The 21,114-nt window shown below is 38.3% G+C and overlaps 1 protein-coding gene across 1 annotated transcript in view; it reads right to left on the bottom strand.

Moving 5' to 3' along the window:
* The window catches only part of CDC5L (cell division cycle 5-like), a 58,953-nt gene that overhangs the window by 20,750 nt on the left and 17,089 nt on the right, over window positions 1-21,114 (bottom strand). Inside the window, exons 7-13 of the mRNA XM_011960304.1 lie at window positions 19,239-19,383; window positions 17,100-17,288; window positions 7,728-7,876; window positions 4,085-4,247; window positions 2,311-2,475; window positions 703-783; window positions 166-408 (exon numbers count right to left, since the gene is read on the bottom strand). Of these exons, the coding sequence (XP_011815694.1) occupies window positions 166-408; window positions 703-783; window positions 2,311-2,475; window positions 4,085-4,247; window positions 7,728-7,876; window positions 17,100-17,288; window positions 19,239-19,383 (1,135 nt within the window). The remainder of the gene's footprint in view (window positions 1-165; window positions 409-702; window positions 784-2,310; window positions 2,476-4,084; window positions 4,248-7,727; window positions 7,877-17,099; window positions 17,289-19,238; window positions 19,384-21,114) is intronic.

The raw sequence follows: 21,114 nt of genomic DNA on the forward strand, positions 1-21,114 counted from the left end.
GTATTTAAAGTATGTCTTCTTCATAACAATCTAAACATGTATCTCCTAACCATATATTTCAGTTGTTTATGAATACCAATGGGGAAAAATACGTTCATTATTTGTCCATGATACACACCACCTAATAACTAAATCTCAAGAAGAAATAGTCCAGCTCAATCATACCTTTTTCAGCTCTTCTTTGGAGAACTTTTCATAAGGATTATGTTCCAGATAGGTAATGTGCTCTGAATTATTGGTACCAAACCCTACAGTTTTGCCTTTTTTATTTCCAGATGGTTCATAAGGGTGATGTAGAAGGTCATAATGAAGCATTGTGATCATTTCTTTTTTGATTAGTTCTTCACTTTTCTGTAAATCTGTTAAAGGCGGTTCTACATTTAAGGGTCTTAGAATAGTTTCATTTACCTAAAATGTTAAAACAAATACAATTAACAAACATATCACTGCAATATATTAATGTTATTACCTGTTACAGCACGAATTAAATAGCAGTTTTACATTTTCAAAAGCAATTTCTACTTTTTTCCTTCTAAATTCTGGTACTAGTGAAACATTTTAAAGATTGGGTTTGAGAACTACTTTGCTATATTCCAGAAAGTAGATGAAATTTTGTTTTATAGTCTTTATGAATGATGTAAAAAGCAGCAATCATATAAAAAGAAACTTAAAACTTCCTAAACCAGAAATTCTAACACTTACTTCTGATGGTCTTGGCAGATCTTTCTGGACAGCTTTATGCATTCGTTTCATTTCCTTTACACGCTCTGCATCTCGTATGGCCTAAAAAATGATTTTTATATCCTTTATTGCAGCTATAGCGTATTTGATATCTCTCAATAAAGCTAAAAACACTTTGGTATGTAAGATCATGTGTGTTCAATAGCTAAAGTTTAGAAATTGGTTTAAGTTTGTAGAAAGGCAATGCTAAGGCAACAGAAATGAATCAGTCTATCCACTCTCATTTTAATAGAAACTAAGAGCTTCCAATGTCTACTAGGGCATTCTCCAAATTTGCATGGATCCATCCATCACATAACAAACTTCTCTCATCTAAATGGAAAACCTAAACTCCAAAGAGGCTCCCACGACACAACTCTTTCTTCCCTTTCACTCCAAAATTACTGACTTTTAATTCAAAAAGCCAGCCAAAAAATGTAGTTTCCTGATTCTTATGAATAATGTGGGATAACACATTAAAATTTCACGCCATTTCTGAAGGAGTAAATGTAACTCAAAGTAGCTGAGAACTAAACACAAAAAGTATCATCCTCTGTTCCCCACTGAAAAGCACATTCATATCGGTCCCCTCTAAAATATTATTTCCATTGATGTCATTCTCACTCCAATCCCCTAAGATTAAAGGTACCTAAAATCATTCAGCAATGGACTGCAGCAAGACTTACTGAAAGGGTCATATAATATCAGTTCTAGTTTAGGATTCACCACTTACCCACCATTAGACCTGAGAAAGTTGAGACCATGAGACCTGAATTCATCTGAGCTTGTTGAGTATTCCTTATTAGAAATATCTGGGACCAGAGTATCTTGGATTTCTGATTTTTTCAGATTCTGGAACATCTGCATTATACTAACTCTAATTCAAAAAGCTTCAATGAGCATTTCTTTTGAGCATCATGTCAGCACTCAAAAAGTTTCGAATTTTGGAGCATTTCAGATGTTGGATTTTTGGATTAGCAATGTTTAACCTGTAATACCAATCCTGTTTATATCACTGTGCTGTTATGTGCAAATGAGAAAGTAATTACATATAAGATATATTACTACGAAGTGTTACTAATATTATTCTGACATACTCTATCTAAATTTCCAACTCCAGTTTAGATACAGGTCTTACTATGTTCCCCGGACTGGATTCAAACTCCTGGGCCCAAAGGACCCTCCCACCTTAGCCTCCTGAGTAGCTGAGACTACAGGCTCGTACCATCGCACCACTCAGAAACCAAGATGTATTTGTTTTCAAGACTAACGAATAACATCTTTTCTTTGCTAGATTGAAGCAATGTCTAAAAGACTACCTATGTGTATTTTAGAGAAGCATAATGAATTTGACAAAATGTATTTAAATTTCCATACATATATATTTTTAAGAATGTCCATCAAAATATTGTGAGTATATTAATTATGTGAGGATACATTATTAATGACATAAATTATTTACTTCAGAAGTTTTTTCAATATTAAAAAGAACTAGGTAGAGATCTTGAGACATTCAATGGCTGTTCTTCATTCTTCGAGCCTACTGACACATTCAGCCGAACTCTCGTTTCTTTCAGTACAGTTACCCACCTGCTTTCGAGCATCAACATCGGCAGCATCTTCAATGTAAGTATCATCTACTTCACGTTCTTCCAGCTCCTTCTCGGCATTTTCTGGTAGAACAATTTCAAAATCATTCTTAGGGGCAGGAAGGCCCAACAACCCTAAACGGAGATGTTCTCGAGATTCTCTTTCCTGTAGAAAAGAAGTGGTCCTTCTCAATTCATGTATATTAAATATTCAACCAGAATTTTATGAGTCTCTTAAAAATTGATAGCACAACAGTCTAGTCAAAATAACTGTACAACTTAAAATAACTAAGAGAATAACTGGATGGTTTCTAACACAAAGGTTAAATGCTTGAGGGGATGCATACCCCATTTTCCATGGTGTGATTATTACACATGCAAGCCCGTATCAAGATATCTCATGTACCCCATAAACATATACACCCACTACGCATCTACAAAAATTAAAAATTACAGAAAGAGAAAAAAAAGTCTCAAAAAAAATCAGCCTAATATTAATTCTAGAAAAATAATCCTGACTTCAGAGCTAAGACAAGGCTTTTGTTTATTTTCTATCCTCTCTTCTTCCCAACATTAAGACCAATCAAAAACTTTCACTTGTGATCACTGAAGATACTCTGGGATATTCCAACAGGAGGTTTGAGGCCAGGGCAGAAAAAAAGACCACTATAATTTTCATTTGAGGGAACACATTTCTGACACCGAAAGTTAACAGTAAATGAAAAGAACAGGTTCAAAAGTTAGTCTGTCTTTGGACTAATAAAACCCACTCTGAAAGATACTTAATTTGTATGTATAATGTTTATTGTTAATGAAAATACTAAATCCCATGCAGACGAAAGAAAGTAGAGTCCTGGTTCCCAAAAAACCCTCCTGGTACCCTGAGGTTTTCTAGTCCATCCTCAGTACTTACATGTACCAGGTGTGAAGAACATATGAGTTGCTATGTCTAAAACATCCTCCGTGCTTACTCATATTGTAGTCTCCATCTGGCACAGCCCCCACCCTCCTTCAGAACACACCTCTTCCAATAAGGCTTTCCTGTTACCCAAAAAATGTGATTATTCCCTTCTTTAACTACCCTAAGCACATTGGCTTTACTCAAAGGGCTTATTCTGTTCTGATATTACAATTATTTTTGGACTTAGTTTAGTACTGCCAATCTCCCCAGAATATAAATTTCCTCAGGACAAAGGACATCTATATTCAACTTTAGATCCCCTCAAATGTCCAAATGCACGCTCTGCACTCAAGAGGTTCTTAATCTGTTTAATTCTTATGTATCCATTCAGAGTTGGCTTTAGCTGATATCAATTTGAACTTTAAGAAACATATATAAATCAACCAAATGAAGTTAGAATTAATTTTAAACTGAAGACAAGCCAGTATAATTAAAAGTTTTTTTTTTAATTTCACAATGATTTCTGTGGTATTAGATAATAAGGTCCAATAGCAAAGTAATAAATGCAATAACACGGGCAGAAGCAAAACTTAACTTTTACAATTAGCTTTCTACCTCACCTTGCTGAAGAAAACTTCAGTGAAATCAATAACAAACATCAATATTCACAAACCTAGTAAGCATAAAGAAAGATGGGTTTTGAGCCCAAAATATTCCCTTTCATCAAGTCTTACAAATCATTCTCTTTTTCTGGCATCCACAGGTGTATAGATTCTTAAGGTATATGCGATATGCATGAACAGGAGAAATTTTAATTTGGCACCCATGAGATATTAAAAAAATTTAAGAGTATTAAAAGGGAATTGACATTTACCATCTGTTTTACATAAGAGGGATCACTATAGTCTGCCATTCCATCCTCAGGATTAATGTTTAACTTGTCTCGAAGAGGAGTTCTACCCGGGGTAGAGTTAATAACCGGTTTAGGAGTTGTTCCACTCCGGGGAGTCAGCCCTTCAGCTCCATTAGAAGGAGTCCTAGAAAGACAGGAATCCCAATTAACAGAACTGCCACTTATATTTAGATTGTGCTTTCAAATGTTTTTCACATAAATTATTTCACAGGAAATATAGAAAAAAAGGAATAAAGATTTCAGAAATTCTGTCTAGCTGGTTTTGTTAGGATCTCTAGGTTAAAATCAATGTTTGGTCTAGCTAGCATGGTATTTTTATTTTATTGACTTAAAATAATCACTATATTTGATATTTTCTTGCCTTCCTAAACTGTGCCCACTAAACATTATTTCAACTTTTTCTTGGCACATTAGGGCGGCTAGGAACATGCAGCGGGCAGGCAGGTGGGCCACCACACTCAATGACCCCAGATGACTCTTTTGAGTTTGGTGTATATTTGTCTCCTACCCTCCCTATCAAGCTGTTGGTTCTCACATCATTGTCACTGTCATTATTACCAATGTATACACTTTAAATGGTTCCTCCTTTTACATTTTGTTTAGAAACCAAACACCACACTTTTGGAATCACATGTAAACATGAGTAAGTTCCTGAGGGAGGCCTAAGAGATTATCTTAGGAACAAGATCCACAGAATTTGCAGCAACCTATATTTTAAATATTCAGCCGGGCGCGGTGGCTCAAGCCTGTAATCCCAGCACTTTGGGAGGCCGAGACGGGCGGATCACGAGGTCAGGAGATCGAGACCATCCTGGCTAACAGGGTGAAACCCCGTCTCTACTAAAAATACAAAAACTAGCCAGGCGAGGTGGCGGGCGCCTGTAGTCCCAGCTACTCGTGAGGCTGAGGCAGGAGAGAATGGCGTAAACCCGGGAGGCGGAGCTTGCAGTGAGCTGAGATGCGGCCACTGCACTCCAGTCCAGGTGATAGAGCGAGACTCCGCCTCAAAAAAAAAAAAAAAAAAAAAAGAAAAGAAACCAAACACCACACTTTTGGAATCACATGTAAACATGAGTAAGTTCCTGAGGGAGGCCTAAGAGATTATCTCAGGAACAAGATCCACAGAATTTGCAGCAACCTGTATTTTAAATATTCTAAGCCTTTTTTTTCCCCTGGTTGCCTATTTCCTGTATATTGGTGTGTTGCAGAATGGTGATGCTGCCTCTATTCCTGATAAGTAAGGTGTCATCACATAAGACGTGGTTCCCGCCCCCAAGGATTTTACAATCTAGGTGAGAGACAAGACATACAGTTGTCTCTAAGTATTCACAGGGGATCGGTGGATCGGTTCCAGGACCAAAATCTGCAGATACTCAAGTCCCTGATATAAAACGGCATCGTATTTGCATATAACGTATGCACATCTTCCCATGTACTTTAAATCATCTCTAGGTTACTTATAATACCCAATACAATGTAAACGCTATATAAATAGTTGTTATATTGTATTTTTATTTGTGTTATTTTTTATTGTTGTACTGTTTGAGTTTTTGGAATATTTTTTTATCCACAGTTGGTTGAATCCACAAATGTGGAACCCTCAGATACAGAGGGCCAACTAAACATAGGAAGTGAGGTATTACGTTCTCTTCTCTTCTAAGACTCTCAAGAAGTGTTAAATGTCTACGACTGGCTGTCAATGCTTCTTGGTTCTGCTGTCATGACACCTGTAATAGCCTGAAGTGCTTTCTCTACTAAATAACCATTAGGACATATCTTAACACTTAAAATTCAAAGTAAACCCCAAATATATCCAACCACTGTAAGTTCCAATTCCATTTTACTACTACATGCTTCCATAACATTTGTATTTTAAAGATTCTTCATAAAAAACAGCAGCTTAAAACTAAGCAAAAGAGTTATAAAGAAATACTGAATTCCAGTTAACGCATGTGGAAGTGTTTAGGGATCAAGCAAACTGGTATCTGCAAGTTACTTTGAAACTCATTAAAAAATATGATGGATTGGTGGATGGATATGCGCTAAAGCAAATATAGTAAAATATTAATGATCTTAGAATCTAAGTGGTAGCTATATGGATGTTCACTTTACCATTTGTCAACTTCAACAGGTAAGAGACTGAGTTTCCAAAACAAAGAGTTTATTTGGGAACAGCAAGGGATTACAATGTGGGATATGTGCGCTATAACAGACTATAGGTATACCTGAGAGTGCTGGGGCAAGGAGAAGTTTTTAAAGATACAAGGGAGGAGTCTACGTAAACTGTTTTGAAACAAAGACCATTGGTTACAGGGACTTATCACAGGAGGTGGCATTTGTTTTCATTGCCGGTATACCTAAGAGTATCCCTTACCTGAAATGGGGGACCAGAAGAGTTATAGATATGGGATTCTTTTCAGATTTGGTGATAATTCCATTATACTTACTGGTTGAGCATGGCAAATCAGGAAATTTGAAATCTGAAATGTTTCAATGCGCATTTCCTTTGAGTGTCATGTTGGTGCTCAAAAAGTTTGGATTTTGGCCGGGCACAGTGGCTCAAACCTGTAATGCCAGCACTCTGGGAGGCTGAGGTGGGTGGATCACTTGAGGTCGGGAGTTCGAGACCAGCCTGACCATCATGGAGAAACCCCATCTTCACTAAAAATACAAAATTAGCCGGGCGTGGCGGCACAAGACTGTAATCCCAGCTACTCGGGAGCCAGAGGCAGAAGAATAGCTTGAACCTAGGAGGCGGAGGTTATGATGAGCCGAGTTCACACCATTGCGCTCCAGTCTGGGCAACAAGAGCAAAACTCCGTCTCAAAAAAAAAAAAAAAAGTTTGGATTTTGGAGCATTCTGGATTTTCAGATTTGGGACGCTCAACCTGTACTGGCTGTTGGTAGGGCAACATCTTCACAGAAGCAACTTATCTGGAATTTGTGTGGTTTTCAGAAGATCCCTGGAATAATTTCTGACATGGGCATACACGCATGAGGGTTCCTTTTTCATTAAAATGTAACATTAAGTGACTCTATTTCAATACTGATAACTTCCACACATTTTTTCAACCTTTCTAAATGTCTGAAATTTTCATAATAAAATGCTGGAGGGAAAGTAATACATAAAAGGATTACAATTTTAATAAAATTCACAAAGTAATCATTAAAAATGAATCAATCTACTCTAAAATCAAACACAAAGTATTCAAAAATAACGTGATAGGATCCGAAGTTTTGCAAAAGGACACTCCAATTAGACAGGTGTGGTGGCAGACGCCTGTAATCCCAGCTACTTGGGAGGCTGACGCATGAGAATCGCTTGAACCCGGGAGGCAGATAGGTTCCGTAAGCTGAGATCGTGCTACTGCACTCCAGCCTGGGTGGCAGAGCGAGACTCCATCTTTAAAAAAAAAAAAAGGGAGAGGCACTCCACAGTATTTAACCATTTCCCAGACACTATTATTTATTACTGTGAAGAAGAAATCAAAGAGGAAAACTCAACACAATAAGTATTCACTCTCCATAAACATTACTAAAGCATACATGCTAAGTCCTTGAATTCAAGTTTTTCTAAAATAAAAAACATGTTCATTTACAATACCTGAATGGAGTAGAGAGAACTGTGTTTGGAGTCTGTACAACCTGCCGCTGCGGAGTTACACCTGAGAAGTCACTCTCATGCAATGGGGTATTAAGTCCACCTTTTAATGGGGTGTCCACATTGGTGAGGGCCATGAGGTTCTGGGCTTCCTGACAAACAAGCAGGCAAAGAAGCACGGTTAACAGTTTAGACAGGCTTACAGAATCTCTTCTGGTCCTACTATACAAATCTTGAAGCAGACAGAATTCTTACTCATTTTCTCAACGAAAACCAACAGAGAAAATGAATACCAGTCATGTCAGATTTCAATGCTTCCATTCCTTCTATCAATCTAACACATCACATCAGAAGTTTTATATATCAAATAAAGTTTTATGTGTAGAGGTGCGCTTTTGTGGCTTCACGTATGAAATTACTATTACCCAAAAACTTCTCCTATTACCTGTGCCAAACCTCTCTATAACCATGAAATACAAGAATTCAAATTTCCCAGTGTGAGCTTAGGCCAAATGTCTGAATGCCTGGGTTTTAGTCTGGCTTCACCACTGAATTCTCTATCCAGTCTTCATTAGTGTCTCTGAGGTCTGTTTCTTCTACTGAAACTTAAGATACTCCCAAGCAACCTTTCCATTGCACAAGAAAACAACTTGTGGGGGTCAGGTCCCTTTCAGAAGTCTTGCCTGATCTCTTCAGGCAGAACTGTCCATGTTCTCTTTAGTCCCTCTACTATAACGCTGTCCTCAGTGCTATCTTTGTACCCATAAATCTCTTAATGTCCAACTTAGGGCCTGTGGCAGAGTTTATTTTCCAAAGATGGTCACAACCTTCTCTCTCTCATGTTTCATGTTCTTAAAATCCAACCATGATACTCCTTCCATCAAGAGGTCGGGTCTATATTCCCTCCCCATAAATCTAGGTGGGCTTCTGATTCACCTGTAACCAACAGAATACAACAAAAGTGACAATGATTGACCTCCAAGGTTAGTTTAGAAAAAATTACGCAGCTTCCCACCACACTCACACTGGAGCCCTGAGACACCATGTGAGAAGTTCAACTGTTCTGAGACCACCACACTATGAGAAAGCCAAGCCACATGGAAAGACCACATGCGGATTCACTCCACATGCCCAGCTGAGGACCCACCCAACCAACAGCCAGCATCAACCACCAGACATGGAAAGACAACACCTCCAAATGACTCTATCCCCTATCCATCGAATCACACAGAACTGCTGAGTCCTCCTTACTAAGGCCCTAGACATCACGGAGCACAGACGAACCACTCCTTCTGTGCCCTGTCTGAATCCCTGACTCACAGAAGTCATAAGCATAGTAAAATGCACTAAACCACTAAATTTCAAGGCAAAATGAAAATAACCAGAGCAAGACTTATTCCGTTATTCTGTATATCTTTACTCATGAAAAAAAAATCTTGAATTTTACATTATCAAAGGCCCTATGTGTGTCCTTTTTGCTATTCCAAATATAAAGCATTTACTAGAAAGAAACATATGTAGGCTTAGAACTTCTGCACAGGAAAGAGGAGAAATAAGAATCAAATGGCAAAAGCATATATTCCTGGAAGAGTGGGTGACATGTGACATATCATATGTGCCAAAATTACAAATAGGCAACACTCCCAAAAATGGTGTGGCTAAGGAGAGGGGGAGTTTGGTCCAGTAAAATGCCGGGGCATCTGAGAGCTGTCTCCTATGTGGTGAATTATCCTTTGTCCACCTGGTTACACTGGGATGTTTCCCAGAATCCTCTTCCCTCTTGGTACTGAGTTAGAGTTCATCAAAAGTAAAACAGAGATAGAGGCAGAAGGAGAAGCAGAGGTGACAGAGGTGAAATAACAACCACTACGCTCTGACGGCCGTCATTGGTTAGAGGTAGTGACAGACTTGCAGAGGAGTTGGCGAGTTTCAGTGTGTCCTTGGACCCCACTGCTCCATATATCCAATTCTCTTCCTTTATAGGCAGCCCTGGTGACCAGACTTCTGCTTCAAACTCACAGAAACAGTAGTGACAAAGAGCCAACAACCCTCCAGACTTCCATGCCTAGCCTCCAGATTTCCCTATAAGCTACAACTCACCCCACATCAGGGCTGGTGACCTTTCTCCGATCTTTAACGCTCCTTTTCAGACCTTTAATGCCCTGCTTTTCTCATACCGTATATGGGACTAATTCCTCTAACAAATTCCTTATTCCATGATTTTCATAGTGGTTCTGTTTCCTTAATTAAATCTTGACTGATATATCCTAGACTAGATCAGAGGAGGCCAAGAGAGAGAAGCAAAATTCCTCTTATCCCTAGCTACACACAACAGCAGCCAGAGGTACCACCTTTATCACACATAGAACAGAGACACTGAACCAATAAAAGCTCACAAAGTGAAAACTAAATTTATCAAAATTTTACATAAAAATATGTCACAGACTAGACTAAATCTCAACTTCTGTCAGTTTATCTTAGAGGTTCCAAAGGGCTTCAACCAATCATAATCATTTTCATTAGCAGATATTTATTTTACTGTGGCAGAGACTTCTCCTTGTCACCAAGCACCCATTCTCTTCCTCCATAGTAACAGAAGCCTCAATTCTTAACTGGCACCTGGCTACCCAGAACAAATATCCCATGTCCCAGTAGCTAGGACACGTGTGCCTAAGTTCTGGCCAGCAGGACAGACAGAATGATGTGTACAAGAGACGTGTTCTTAAGAAGGGAAAGGGTGTGCCCTTTTTCCTCCTTCTTGCAGGCTATATGCAAACATGATGGCTGGCCCTGCAGCGACTGTACCTGCCACAAGGAGAAACTAAGAAGAGAAACCTGACATGGGGGAGGACAAAAAAGCAGGTGTCCAGGTCCCTGACACCAGGGAGTGCCACACAAGCCCGTTTGATTTCTCTCTCAACATTTAGAACATGAAACAGAAATAAATCTCTATTCTATTTAGGCCACTGTTAAGAGGTTTTCTGTTACAGCTAAACCTAATTCCAACAAATATATAACTTTCCCCACATCTTTTAGAAGAGGAATCCAAAGTTACAAGCCCCAAACTTACTGTATATGGCTCAGGTTCTAAATCTGTTTTGTGCTTTTTCAAAATAACTACTACTCTCTCAGTTAACATTCACTCATTACTTCAATAGTCTTTAACAATCAGTTTAAAAGCCTGTATTAAAAACACAGAAGGATACTACAAGGCTATAGGAATTAAGACAGTGTGGTACTGGCACAGGATAGATAATAGATCAATGAGACCGAATTGAGAGTCCAGAAATAAACTCTTACATTAAAGGTCAACTGACTTTTTTAAAGGCTGCTAATAAGACCATACAATGGGAAAAGAACAGTCTTTACAACAAACTGTGTTAGGAAAACTGGATATTCACATGCCCAAGAGTGAAGGTAGATCCATACCTAATAATACATACAAAAACTAACTCAAAATGGATCACAGACCTGAATGTAAGCACTAAAACTATAAAATCTGAAGAAAAAACATGGGAGTAACTCTTCATGACCCAGGGCTGGAAAGAATTTCTTGGATAAGATTAAATGCATAAGCAAAAAAGAAAAAGACAGCTAAACTATACCTCATGTACTGCAAATGAGAACATTAAGAAGGTGAAAACACGACCTACAAAATGAGAGGAAACATTCGCAAGTTATATCAGATAAGGAACTTACATCCAGAATATACAAAGAACTCTTACAATTATTAAAAACCCAGTCAGGTGCAATGGTTCATGTATATAATTCTAGCACTTTGGAAAGCTCAGGTGGGAGAAGCTTGAAGCCAGGAATTCAAAACCAGCCTAGGCAACACCAGCAAGACCCTGTCTCTACAAAAAAATTTTTTTAATTAAAAAAAAAAAGATAACCCAATTTAAAAATGGGTAAAGAATATGAACAGCCATTTCAAAAAAAAAATACATACACACACACACACACACACACACACACACACAGAGGCCAGGCCAGGCACAGTGGCTCACGCCTGTAATCTCAACATTTTGGGAGGCCAAGGTGGGAGGATCGCTTGAACCCAGGTCTTCAAGACTAGCCTGGACAACATAGTGAGATTCCATCTCTACAAAAATAAAAAATTAGCCAGGCATAGTGGTGCACACCTGTAGTCCCAGTTACTTGAGAGGCTGTGGTGGGAGGGCTGCTTGAACCTGAGAAGTTGAGTCTGCAGTGAGCCACAATGGCGCCACTGCACTCAAGACTGTGTGACAGAGTGAGACCCTGTCTCAATAATAATAATAATAACAACAACAACAAAGATATAAAAATGACCAATAAGCACACGAAATGTCATTAGCTATTAGGGAAATGCAAATCAAAAACACAAGATATCGCTTCACAACTAGGATCTGTTTGATTACAAGAATGCTATAATCAAAAAGACAGAAAACAAGTGTTGGTGAGGATGTAAAGAATTATAACCCTTATAGATTCCTAATAAAAATGTACAACGGGCTAGGCACGGTGGCTCATGCCTATAATCCCAGCGTTTTGGGAGGCTGAGGCACACAAGGATCACTTGAGGTCAGGAGTTCGAGACCAGTCTGGGCAACACAGTGAGATCCCCATCTCTACAAAAAATTAGAAAATTAATTGGGCCTTGTGGTGCATGCCTGTAGTACCAGCTACTCAGGAGGCCAGGTTGGGAGGATCGCTTGAGCCCAGGAGGTCAAGGCTGCAGTAAGCCATGATTGTACCACTGCACTCCAGCCTGGGCAACAGAGCAAAAGTGTGTCTCAAAAATAAATAAATAAAATGGTGCAGCGACTTTGGAAAATAGTCTGGCAGTTCCTCATAAAGTTAAACATAGTTACCACAGGACCCAGCAATTCCACTCCTAGGAAGCGGAAGAGAAAGGAAAAAAACATGTCCACACAAGCATCTGTTCGAAGCATTATTCCTAACAGTCAAAAGGCAGAAACAACCCAAGTGTCCATCAGCTGATAAGTGGATAAACAAAATATGGTATATTCATACAATGGAATATTACACAACGACAAAAAGGAATGAAGTACTGATACAAGCTACAACATGGATGAACCTTGACGATATTGTGCAAAGTGAAAAAAGCCAGTCACAAAACATCATATATGATTTCATTTACATCTATGTGCAGAATAGGGAACTCTATAGAGATACAAAGTAGATTAATGGGTGCCTAAAAACTTGGCAGGTTTGAGGGGAATGGGGAATGGGTAGGAGTTTTTTTCTGGATGATGTAATTATTCTAAAATTGACTGTGGTGATGGCTATACAACTCGGTAAATACAGTAAAAATGGGTGAATTCTGTCAGAATGATATCTCAATAAAACTGTTTAAAAACCATGAAAGGAGTTCCATTAAATGTCCCTTATATTACCCTATAATGTAATTTTTTCCCAAAATTTAAAAAAAACTATTTTTTTTTTAATTTCAAGTGTGAATAATCACACTTGCAAACTTCTTCAAACAGCACCACTGAAAAAAGTAGGGGTCAGGTGCAGTGTCTCATGCCTGTAATCCCAGCATTCCAAGAGGCCAAGGCGGGCAGATCACTTGAACCCAGGAATTCGAGACCAGCCTGGGGCAATATGCCGAAACCCTGTCTCTACTAAAAGTGAAAAAACTGGCTAGGCACAGTGGCCATGATTGTGCCACTGCACTCCAGCCTGGGAGATGGGAGTGAGACCCCGTCTCAAAAAAAAAAAAAAGTGGGGGACAGGTTATTCCTATCTGTCAGAGAAGTGGAGACATCTGAAAGGCTGAGGCGCAGATAAAGTGACAGAACCAGGAAAGCATGCTCTGTATTTTAATGAAAGGGCTGGATAAGTGCTACACATGCACAAGCAATACTAAGCCACGTAACACTGACAGAGCCTCTATCAGAAGCATCTCCATCACTTTAGGGCCACCAGGAGGTGATGGCTAGTGGGATTCTTACAATATCTATAGCCATTATCGCCCCCTGTTATTAACAGGTCTATATCGTTTAAGTGGATTCCTGTCTGTATTCCGGATTGTTTAGGTCCCTCCATGTTTCCTCTGTGAGTGGTTAGGTTTTCTCTTTCCCAGTCTGCCTGAACAGGCTTATCTGACACTTTACCTGGCCTTGAACACCCTAGAACACATTCGTTACTTGTGTTCAGAGTCCAAGGAAATAAATGCAAGATCACATTATTGTTTTTAAAGCTTCTGTTATGCTAGATATTTTACTTATTTACTTGAAACCGTATGTTCAGACCCCCTCAAAGCCTTGAGTTGGTTAATAACTAATGTGCCATAAATTCGTAAACTTTCATGAAACAATATAAAAAGAGAAGAAAACGGAGAGTGATAATAAAAAACAAAGTCTGTTCGATTTTGTCACACACACACACACACACACACACACACCCTCCCTCTCTCTCTCTCTCTGTCTCTCAGGATTTACAAAAGACAGAGGGGCTTTACTCTCTGAAGAGAGTACAAAAAAAGATTTCTAAACCAGAGAATACCAAGAGTTAGGAGCAAAATTATCACTATGAAAATAGACAAATGAAGCAGAAGTTTTTATTTTAGATTGGAGACATCCAGCCTTTTTCCCCAACTTTTTCCCCAGAGGCTGGCCAACTTTATACCCTGTAGATAGGAGACTGGAAATTACTTCTCTGAGGAATCTGACTAACCTAAGCAAAAAGAACTAACACTGACCCAAGAGGACTAACACTGACATCAAGAATTTCCCCAATGAAACATCCCAGCCAGATCAGTCTCCAGGGAAGCCAAGAGTCAAAGAGCCCTACCCACACCCAAAGAGTTTCCAATCAGCTTGTGATTGCCCCCACCCACCTCCAGACACAGGCAAAGAGCACCAGACATTTGAGGAAATATCCATCAGGAAAGACAGAAAGGAAACAAAACAAAAAACTTAGAAACTATGCAAGGAAAAGAAAACTTGTAAAAACAAAACCATCATTAACAGCCTCAGAGACATAAGATACTCATGAAATAAGAGATGGTTAAAAAAAAAATTTTTTTAAAGCACTTAAACATTACATATATGAGAGTAAATTAAAAACCGAATAAAGATAAAATTGAGAAAAACCTCCTACAAATAAATCAAAATCAGTAAGATAGAAAACTGCAGAGGAATTAATAGAAAACTTGGAGGTTCATAAAGAGATCAACGAAAGGGAGAAAAAAATTTAATTCAAAATAATTTTACAAAATTGAAGGCCAGGGGTCTCCAGAATGAAAAGACCCACAGTAGTTGAAAAAGACCTACACCAAGAAACATGCATCATAAATCATGTAAGATAATATAAGCTTCCATAAAAGAAAAAACTAGGTTTCCTTTTAACAAACTGAACAGTATAGGAGGTCTCAAGAGCAACAGTGGAAGCCAGAAGACCCTGCAGCGCTATCTTCAACACTGTGAACAAAAACCACTGCAATATGGGATTCTATACTCAGTTATACTATCAATCAAGAGGGTAGATTAGTAATTGACAGATATGCAAGATCTTGAAAAATTCTACCTCTGGAAACAACCTAAGCGTCCATCAATGGAAAAATGAATTAAAAAATACGTTGTATATAAACACAATAAAATACTTTTCAGCCTTAAAAAAGAAATCCTGTCATTTGTGAGAACATCCATGAAACTGAAGGACAATACATTAAGTGAAATAAGCCAGATACAGAAAGACAAATTCCCCATGATTTTACTTATTTGTGGGATCTAAAAAAGTCAAACTCACAGAAAAAGAGTAAAATGGTGGTTACTAGAGGTTGAGGGGTGAAGGAACCATGGAGATGTCTGTCAAAGGACACAAAATTTCAGTAAGACAGGAGAAATAAGTTCAAGAGATTATACATTGCAGTAATTATAGTGAATAACAGTATACTGTACATTTGAACACTGCTAAGGGTAGATTTTAAGTGTTCTTACCACAAAAAAAGATAAATATGTAAAGTAATGTATATATTAAACAGCTTGACTTAGCCATTCCATCAGGCATACATATATCAAAACATCACACTGTATACCATAGATACAATTTTTCCTTATCAATGAAAAAAACTAATAAAAAAAAAACTACCTCCTATGAACGCTTTCTCTGAAAGCTACTGAATAATATTCTTCATTGAACAAGGGAGTAAACCAAGAAAGCCAAAGGCATGGGAGCCCGAAAAGACGGGATCCAATGGACTCTCTAGGGTGACAGTGAAGGGAAATCAAAAGAACAAGCTATAAACAAGCCCTGAAGAAAAATCAGTCCAGGCAAGAACATTCGGAAGTTCTAAGAAAGACTTCTTCAAAGAGATAAGAATATCTGAAGTCAGCATAGGTTAGAGAAAACAGACACAGCCAGCGTAGTCTAGACTTGAATTAGGGCTTAGTCAAAAAACTTAGCAACTGAATAAAACAAGTATTAACTCCAAGAAAAACAAAATACTATACCGCAAAGTAAAATGGTATGCTATAGATTACAACTATATGTAAGAGTATTACATATTTGTATAACTTACACAAATTTTAAGGTAATTCATGGTTTAGCAATGAATAGGATTTACAGAGCCGTAAGATAAACCAAGAATATAAAGCTAACGAAATTATGAGACAATAGGGGAATAGAAAATGTATGCATGACGGACACAGAGAGTGTGAAAGCCAAATGTCAAATTATATGTGGAAAATCAACAGTTAATGTCCAAAACTGAAAATGGTCAACGAGTAACAAAGATCTTAAACGGTAAAAGTAAAACAAAGGGTTGTAACAAGTACCTCTATGGATGAGGGGCACAACTATTTTTCTTGCTAAGCCTTACACAACCGTTTGCCTTGAATCAAAACCTTAAAATTACATTCCTATCAGAGACGAGGAAATGAGATGTAAGAGTACCAAAAGACCCAATTATGTTTTGTAGGTTTGGATATTCTCTGATATACAGATACCCTGGGAACACACAAAGCTGTGTCTACCCCAGATGTTAGAGGGAGGGAAGAAAGCAGAACTGCAGGCACACTATGCGAAGCTAAGTACAGAAATGCAAGAAAGTATTTCTTTCTTTCTAGGATTGGTAGGCAATGTGAAATTTTACAAAACGATGCTTTACTGACAGGTACAAAAGACTAATGAAGGTAGAAGGGCTGGCTTCAAAAAGTTACAAATTAATAAATGGGAAAATAAAACTTATTGCTGAATCTATTTAGCTTCTCTACTACACAAATGTTGCAAGATCTATGCATTCAGGACTCAGTTTCAAACCATTTACACTAAAAGAAACACAACCAAACCACTTAGTTCTCCTGCATGATACTTCTAAGGACAATAAACAAAGTAAAAGGCTCACTCTACTACGTGACATCTTACCTGCAGAATTCTGTCCTGGGAAGCTGGTGTTCGTGGTGTTCTAAGAGCAATGCTGTTGTTGGTGACATTGTACTCAGACAAAAGTGTACTGGAAGCAGAGTTTGTTATGCCAGATTCCTCGGCAGTTTGACGTGCAATTTCACTCGCTTGGCCTACTTTTACAACTTCCTGGAGTTCTGCATCTGAAATCTAAAAGGACGCAATTATAGTAAGCAACATTTTAACTGAGGCCTCACACTTGTAATCCCAACACTCTGGGAGGCCGAGGAGGGCAAACTGTTTGAGCCCAGGAGTTCAGGACCAACCTGGGCAACACAGCGAAACTGTCCCTTTAAAAAAAAAAAAAAAAAAAAACCCTATTTTAACTGAGAGCTGACACAGCTTTAAATTTCCATATTCCAGAAAAATGAATTGCTAAAGCTGTGTGATAAGTATCAGGGGTTCACGGTAGTACTCATCTTTTTTGTGGCTTTGAAAGTTTCCATAATATAGCTTTAGAAAGTCTTCCTTACAGAATGTGAGGGGAAAATTCACATATGATATAAAATCAAGCTACAAAGTCTGTATCTCTATACTGAAATTCTTTCAAATCAACGTATCAATGTACCAAGAATGTAAAATAGCAGTATTTATACAAAATTGGAGGAGGAAGACTGAAAACCAATTAATATATCACAAAGAAATAGTCCAGTGAGCCACAAGATCCCTAAGAAAATCTAAAGGTGTTGTGTTAGTAATTTTACCAAAATAAATATCCTAAGGTGTACTAAGAAAAAAATTAAAGACAAAATTTCAATTTAATAAATATCCCCACTAGGAATGTCAGGATAGGACAAAATTAGTTTATGCCCAAGAATCTTGTGTTGATGCAGCCAATGTGCTCACGGGTGAAAAGAGTTCTTCTGGTCTCCTAAGTCCTTTCTTCTCCACCATTAAATCTGTCCAATTCTACAAAGCTGTACTACTCAAAACAGAAAAAAAAAAAGGTTAGCTGGGCACAGTGGCTCACACCTGTAATCCCAGCACTTGGGGAGGCTGAGGTGAGTAGATCATGAGGTCAAGAAATTGAGACCATCCTGGCCAATATGGTGAAACTCTGTCTCTACTAAAAACACAAAAATTAGCTGGGCATGGTGGCACACGCCTGTAGTCCCAGCTACTTGGAAGGCTGAGGCAGGAGAATCGCTTGAACCGGGAAGGCAGAGGTTGCAGTGAGCCTAGATGGCGCCACTGTACTCCAGCCTGGTGACAGAGCAAGACTCAGTCTCATTAAAAAAAAAAAAAAAGAAAGAAAGTTATTCTAAGGTCCCATGTTTCTGACCAACTAGAGTAAGTCAAAAGAATACAGCCTGTAATAAGCTGAATGAAAGAATGTTTGTATCTCTTTTCTCCACAACTCCCACATAGATTTTCACAACTGTTGTCTCAAAAAAGACAAGCATAACACAACAAAACATTCCCTGGGAGAAGGTAGCTTAAAGTTCACAAAGCCAAACCACACCCTTACCCTTGTCAGCTACAAAAAAGCCTAAAACCCTAACCTGTTGACAAAATGTTAACAGTTGACGATTACTTACCAAACCATCATATGAGCAGTTTAAGACCTGATACAATCATTTATACAGAGAGGCTGAAGCTATCTTATCATACTATATCACAATTACTTGTGGGTTTTTCTTTTTCTTTTTTCTTTTAGACAGAGTCTCACTCTGTCACCCAGGCTGGAGTGCAGTGGCACAATCTTGGCTCACTGTGACCTCCACCTCCAGGGTTCCAGTAATTCTCCCGCCTCAGCCTCCTGAGTAGCTGGGATTACAGGTGTGTGCCACCACGCCCAGCGAATTTTTGTATTTTCAGTAGAGACAGGGTTTCACCATGCTGGGCAGGAACTCCTGCTGTCCTGAACTCCTGACATCAGGTGATCTGCCCGTCCTGGTCTCCCAAAGTGCTGAAATAACAGGCATGAGCCACCGCAGCCAACCCACAATTACTTGTTTTTATGTGTGTCTCACCCATTAAACTGTGAATTTCTTAAGAGCATCCAGCACAAACCTGGTACACAGGCCTTCAAACATTTGCTGAATAAATGATATAAGCATATAAATTCACATAGTGAAAAATTTGCTTTTATCAGATTACCTGAGGGGCAGGAAGTACTAGTTTGCTTCTCTTTTTGGTAAATTCAGAAACACCACTAGTTTGAAGAATAGCTGATGGTAAATCAGATTCTTTTTTCCTTTTCAAATGCTGTTTGTCTTTTTTTCTATCTCTTCCTTCTTTTTCACTGTCATGGATCAAGGTAGAAAAGAGATTTGTAAGTTACATATAGGCAAAAACATTAAAATTCATACAAATACTCATACCCTTTGAACAAACAACCTCATTTCTAAGAAAATAACTAAAAAGGCCGAGTGCGGTGGCTCACGCCTGTAATCCCAACACTTAGGGAGGCCCAGGTGGGTGGATTACCTGAGGTCAGGAGTGCGAGACCAGCCAGGCCAATGTGGCGAAACCTCGTCTCTACTAAAAATACAAAAATTAGCCAGGCGTAGTGGCGCGTGCCTATAATCCCAGCTACTCGGAGGCTGAGGCAGGAGAATCATTAGAACCTGGGAGGCGGAGGTTGCAGTGAGCTGAGATCGCGCCACTATACTCCAGCCTGGGCAATAGAGAAAGACTCCATCTCAAAAAAAAAAAAGAAAATAACTAAAAAAAGGCAAAAACAACATACATTAAGTGGTCCCCTACACCATTACTTACTATATTCAAGATGAAAGCAAACTCAGAATAGCAATAAAATTATTAATAACACACCCTAAGTAATTAAGTACTAAAGATTAAAACATATAAGTATGAAGATTGTGATAAGCAAAACATTCCACATAATATCAAAAGAAAAACTATTCCTATATTATGAATATTCAATGAAAATGTGTGTGCACATAGGAAAAAGTATGACAAGTATGTAAAAAGGACAATGTGTATGAAAGAAATAAAATTAAAATATAATATTTAAATTTCCCTTTAAAACTTATTAAATTGTCACGATTCTTAAAATTCACAATTTTTTTAAAAAGGCTGTTTTAATACTAACAAGTGACATCTAAACCTGGTTAAGAAGCCTAAAGACAGACTCAAAGCGTCTTTCAAAGCTCCAGGAATACCTCCTCCCCTTCTGCGTCTTTCTTGCCTCCCCCACTTAGTACTCCTTCCAAATGAATAGTTTTCCTGTTCAATCTCTTTATTTGTACAGCCTACCAAAAGCAAAGTCCTAATTTGAGGAATAAATACAATGGAGTACATACAAGAAAATCCTGTTTTACAATGGCTGATAGCTGTTGTTTTGTAACAATTCATATCAACAGAAATGAAAGGTCAACAGAGTAGAAAACTTTAAAAAATCCTTGACAACCATAAAATACTTTCCCTACAATATTCAGGTATGAGATTTAAAGAAACTAAAAATCTCAAGAAATAGGGAAAATCTGCTATCCTCTAAAACATAAAGATTTTATAAAAGTGTATCTATCCCATCAAGTGAAAGGATCCGTAGTTTTTTCTTTTAATTTCATCTTAATAAAAACAAAATTTTTCACTAGAAAAGACTAAAAGGGCCGGGCGTGGTGACTCATGCCTGCAATCCCAACACTTTGTGAGAGAGGCAAAGGGAGGGTAGCGTGAGCCTAGGAGTTTAAGGCCAGCATGGATAATATGGCAAGACCCACCTCTCTACAAAAAATAAAAAATTAGCCAGTCATGGTGGCACACAGCTGTAGTCCCAGCTACTTGGGAGGTTGAGGTGGAAGGATCGCTTGAGCCTGGGAGGTGGAAGATACAGTGAGCTGTGATCATGTCACTGTACTCCAACCTGGGTGACAGAGTGAGACCTTGTCTTAAAACAAAACAAATTTTTTTAAAGACTAAAAAAACCAGACTCAATTTTGACAGATTCCTCAGCCACCAGTAAAACTAACCTATTCATAAAAGTACCTAAAAGTTAAGATGTGATTCAAAC

Source organism: Colobus angolensis, unplaced genomic scaffold (assembly GCF_000951035.1).
Source record: "Colobus angolensis palliatus isolate OR3802 unplaced genomic scaffold, Cang.pa_1.0 Scaffold51, whole genome shotgun sequence".
Classification (NCBI taxonomy): domain Eukaryota; kingdom Metazoa; phylum Chordata; class Mammalia; order Primates; family Cercopithecidae; genus Colobus; species Colobus angolensis.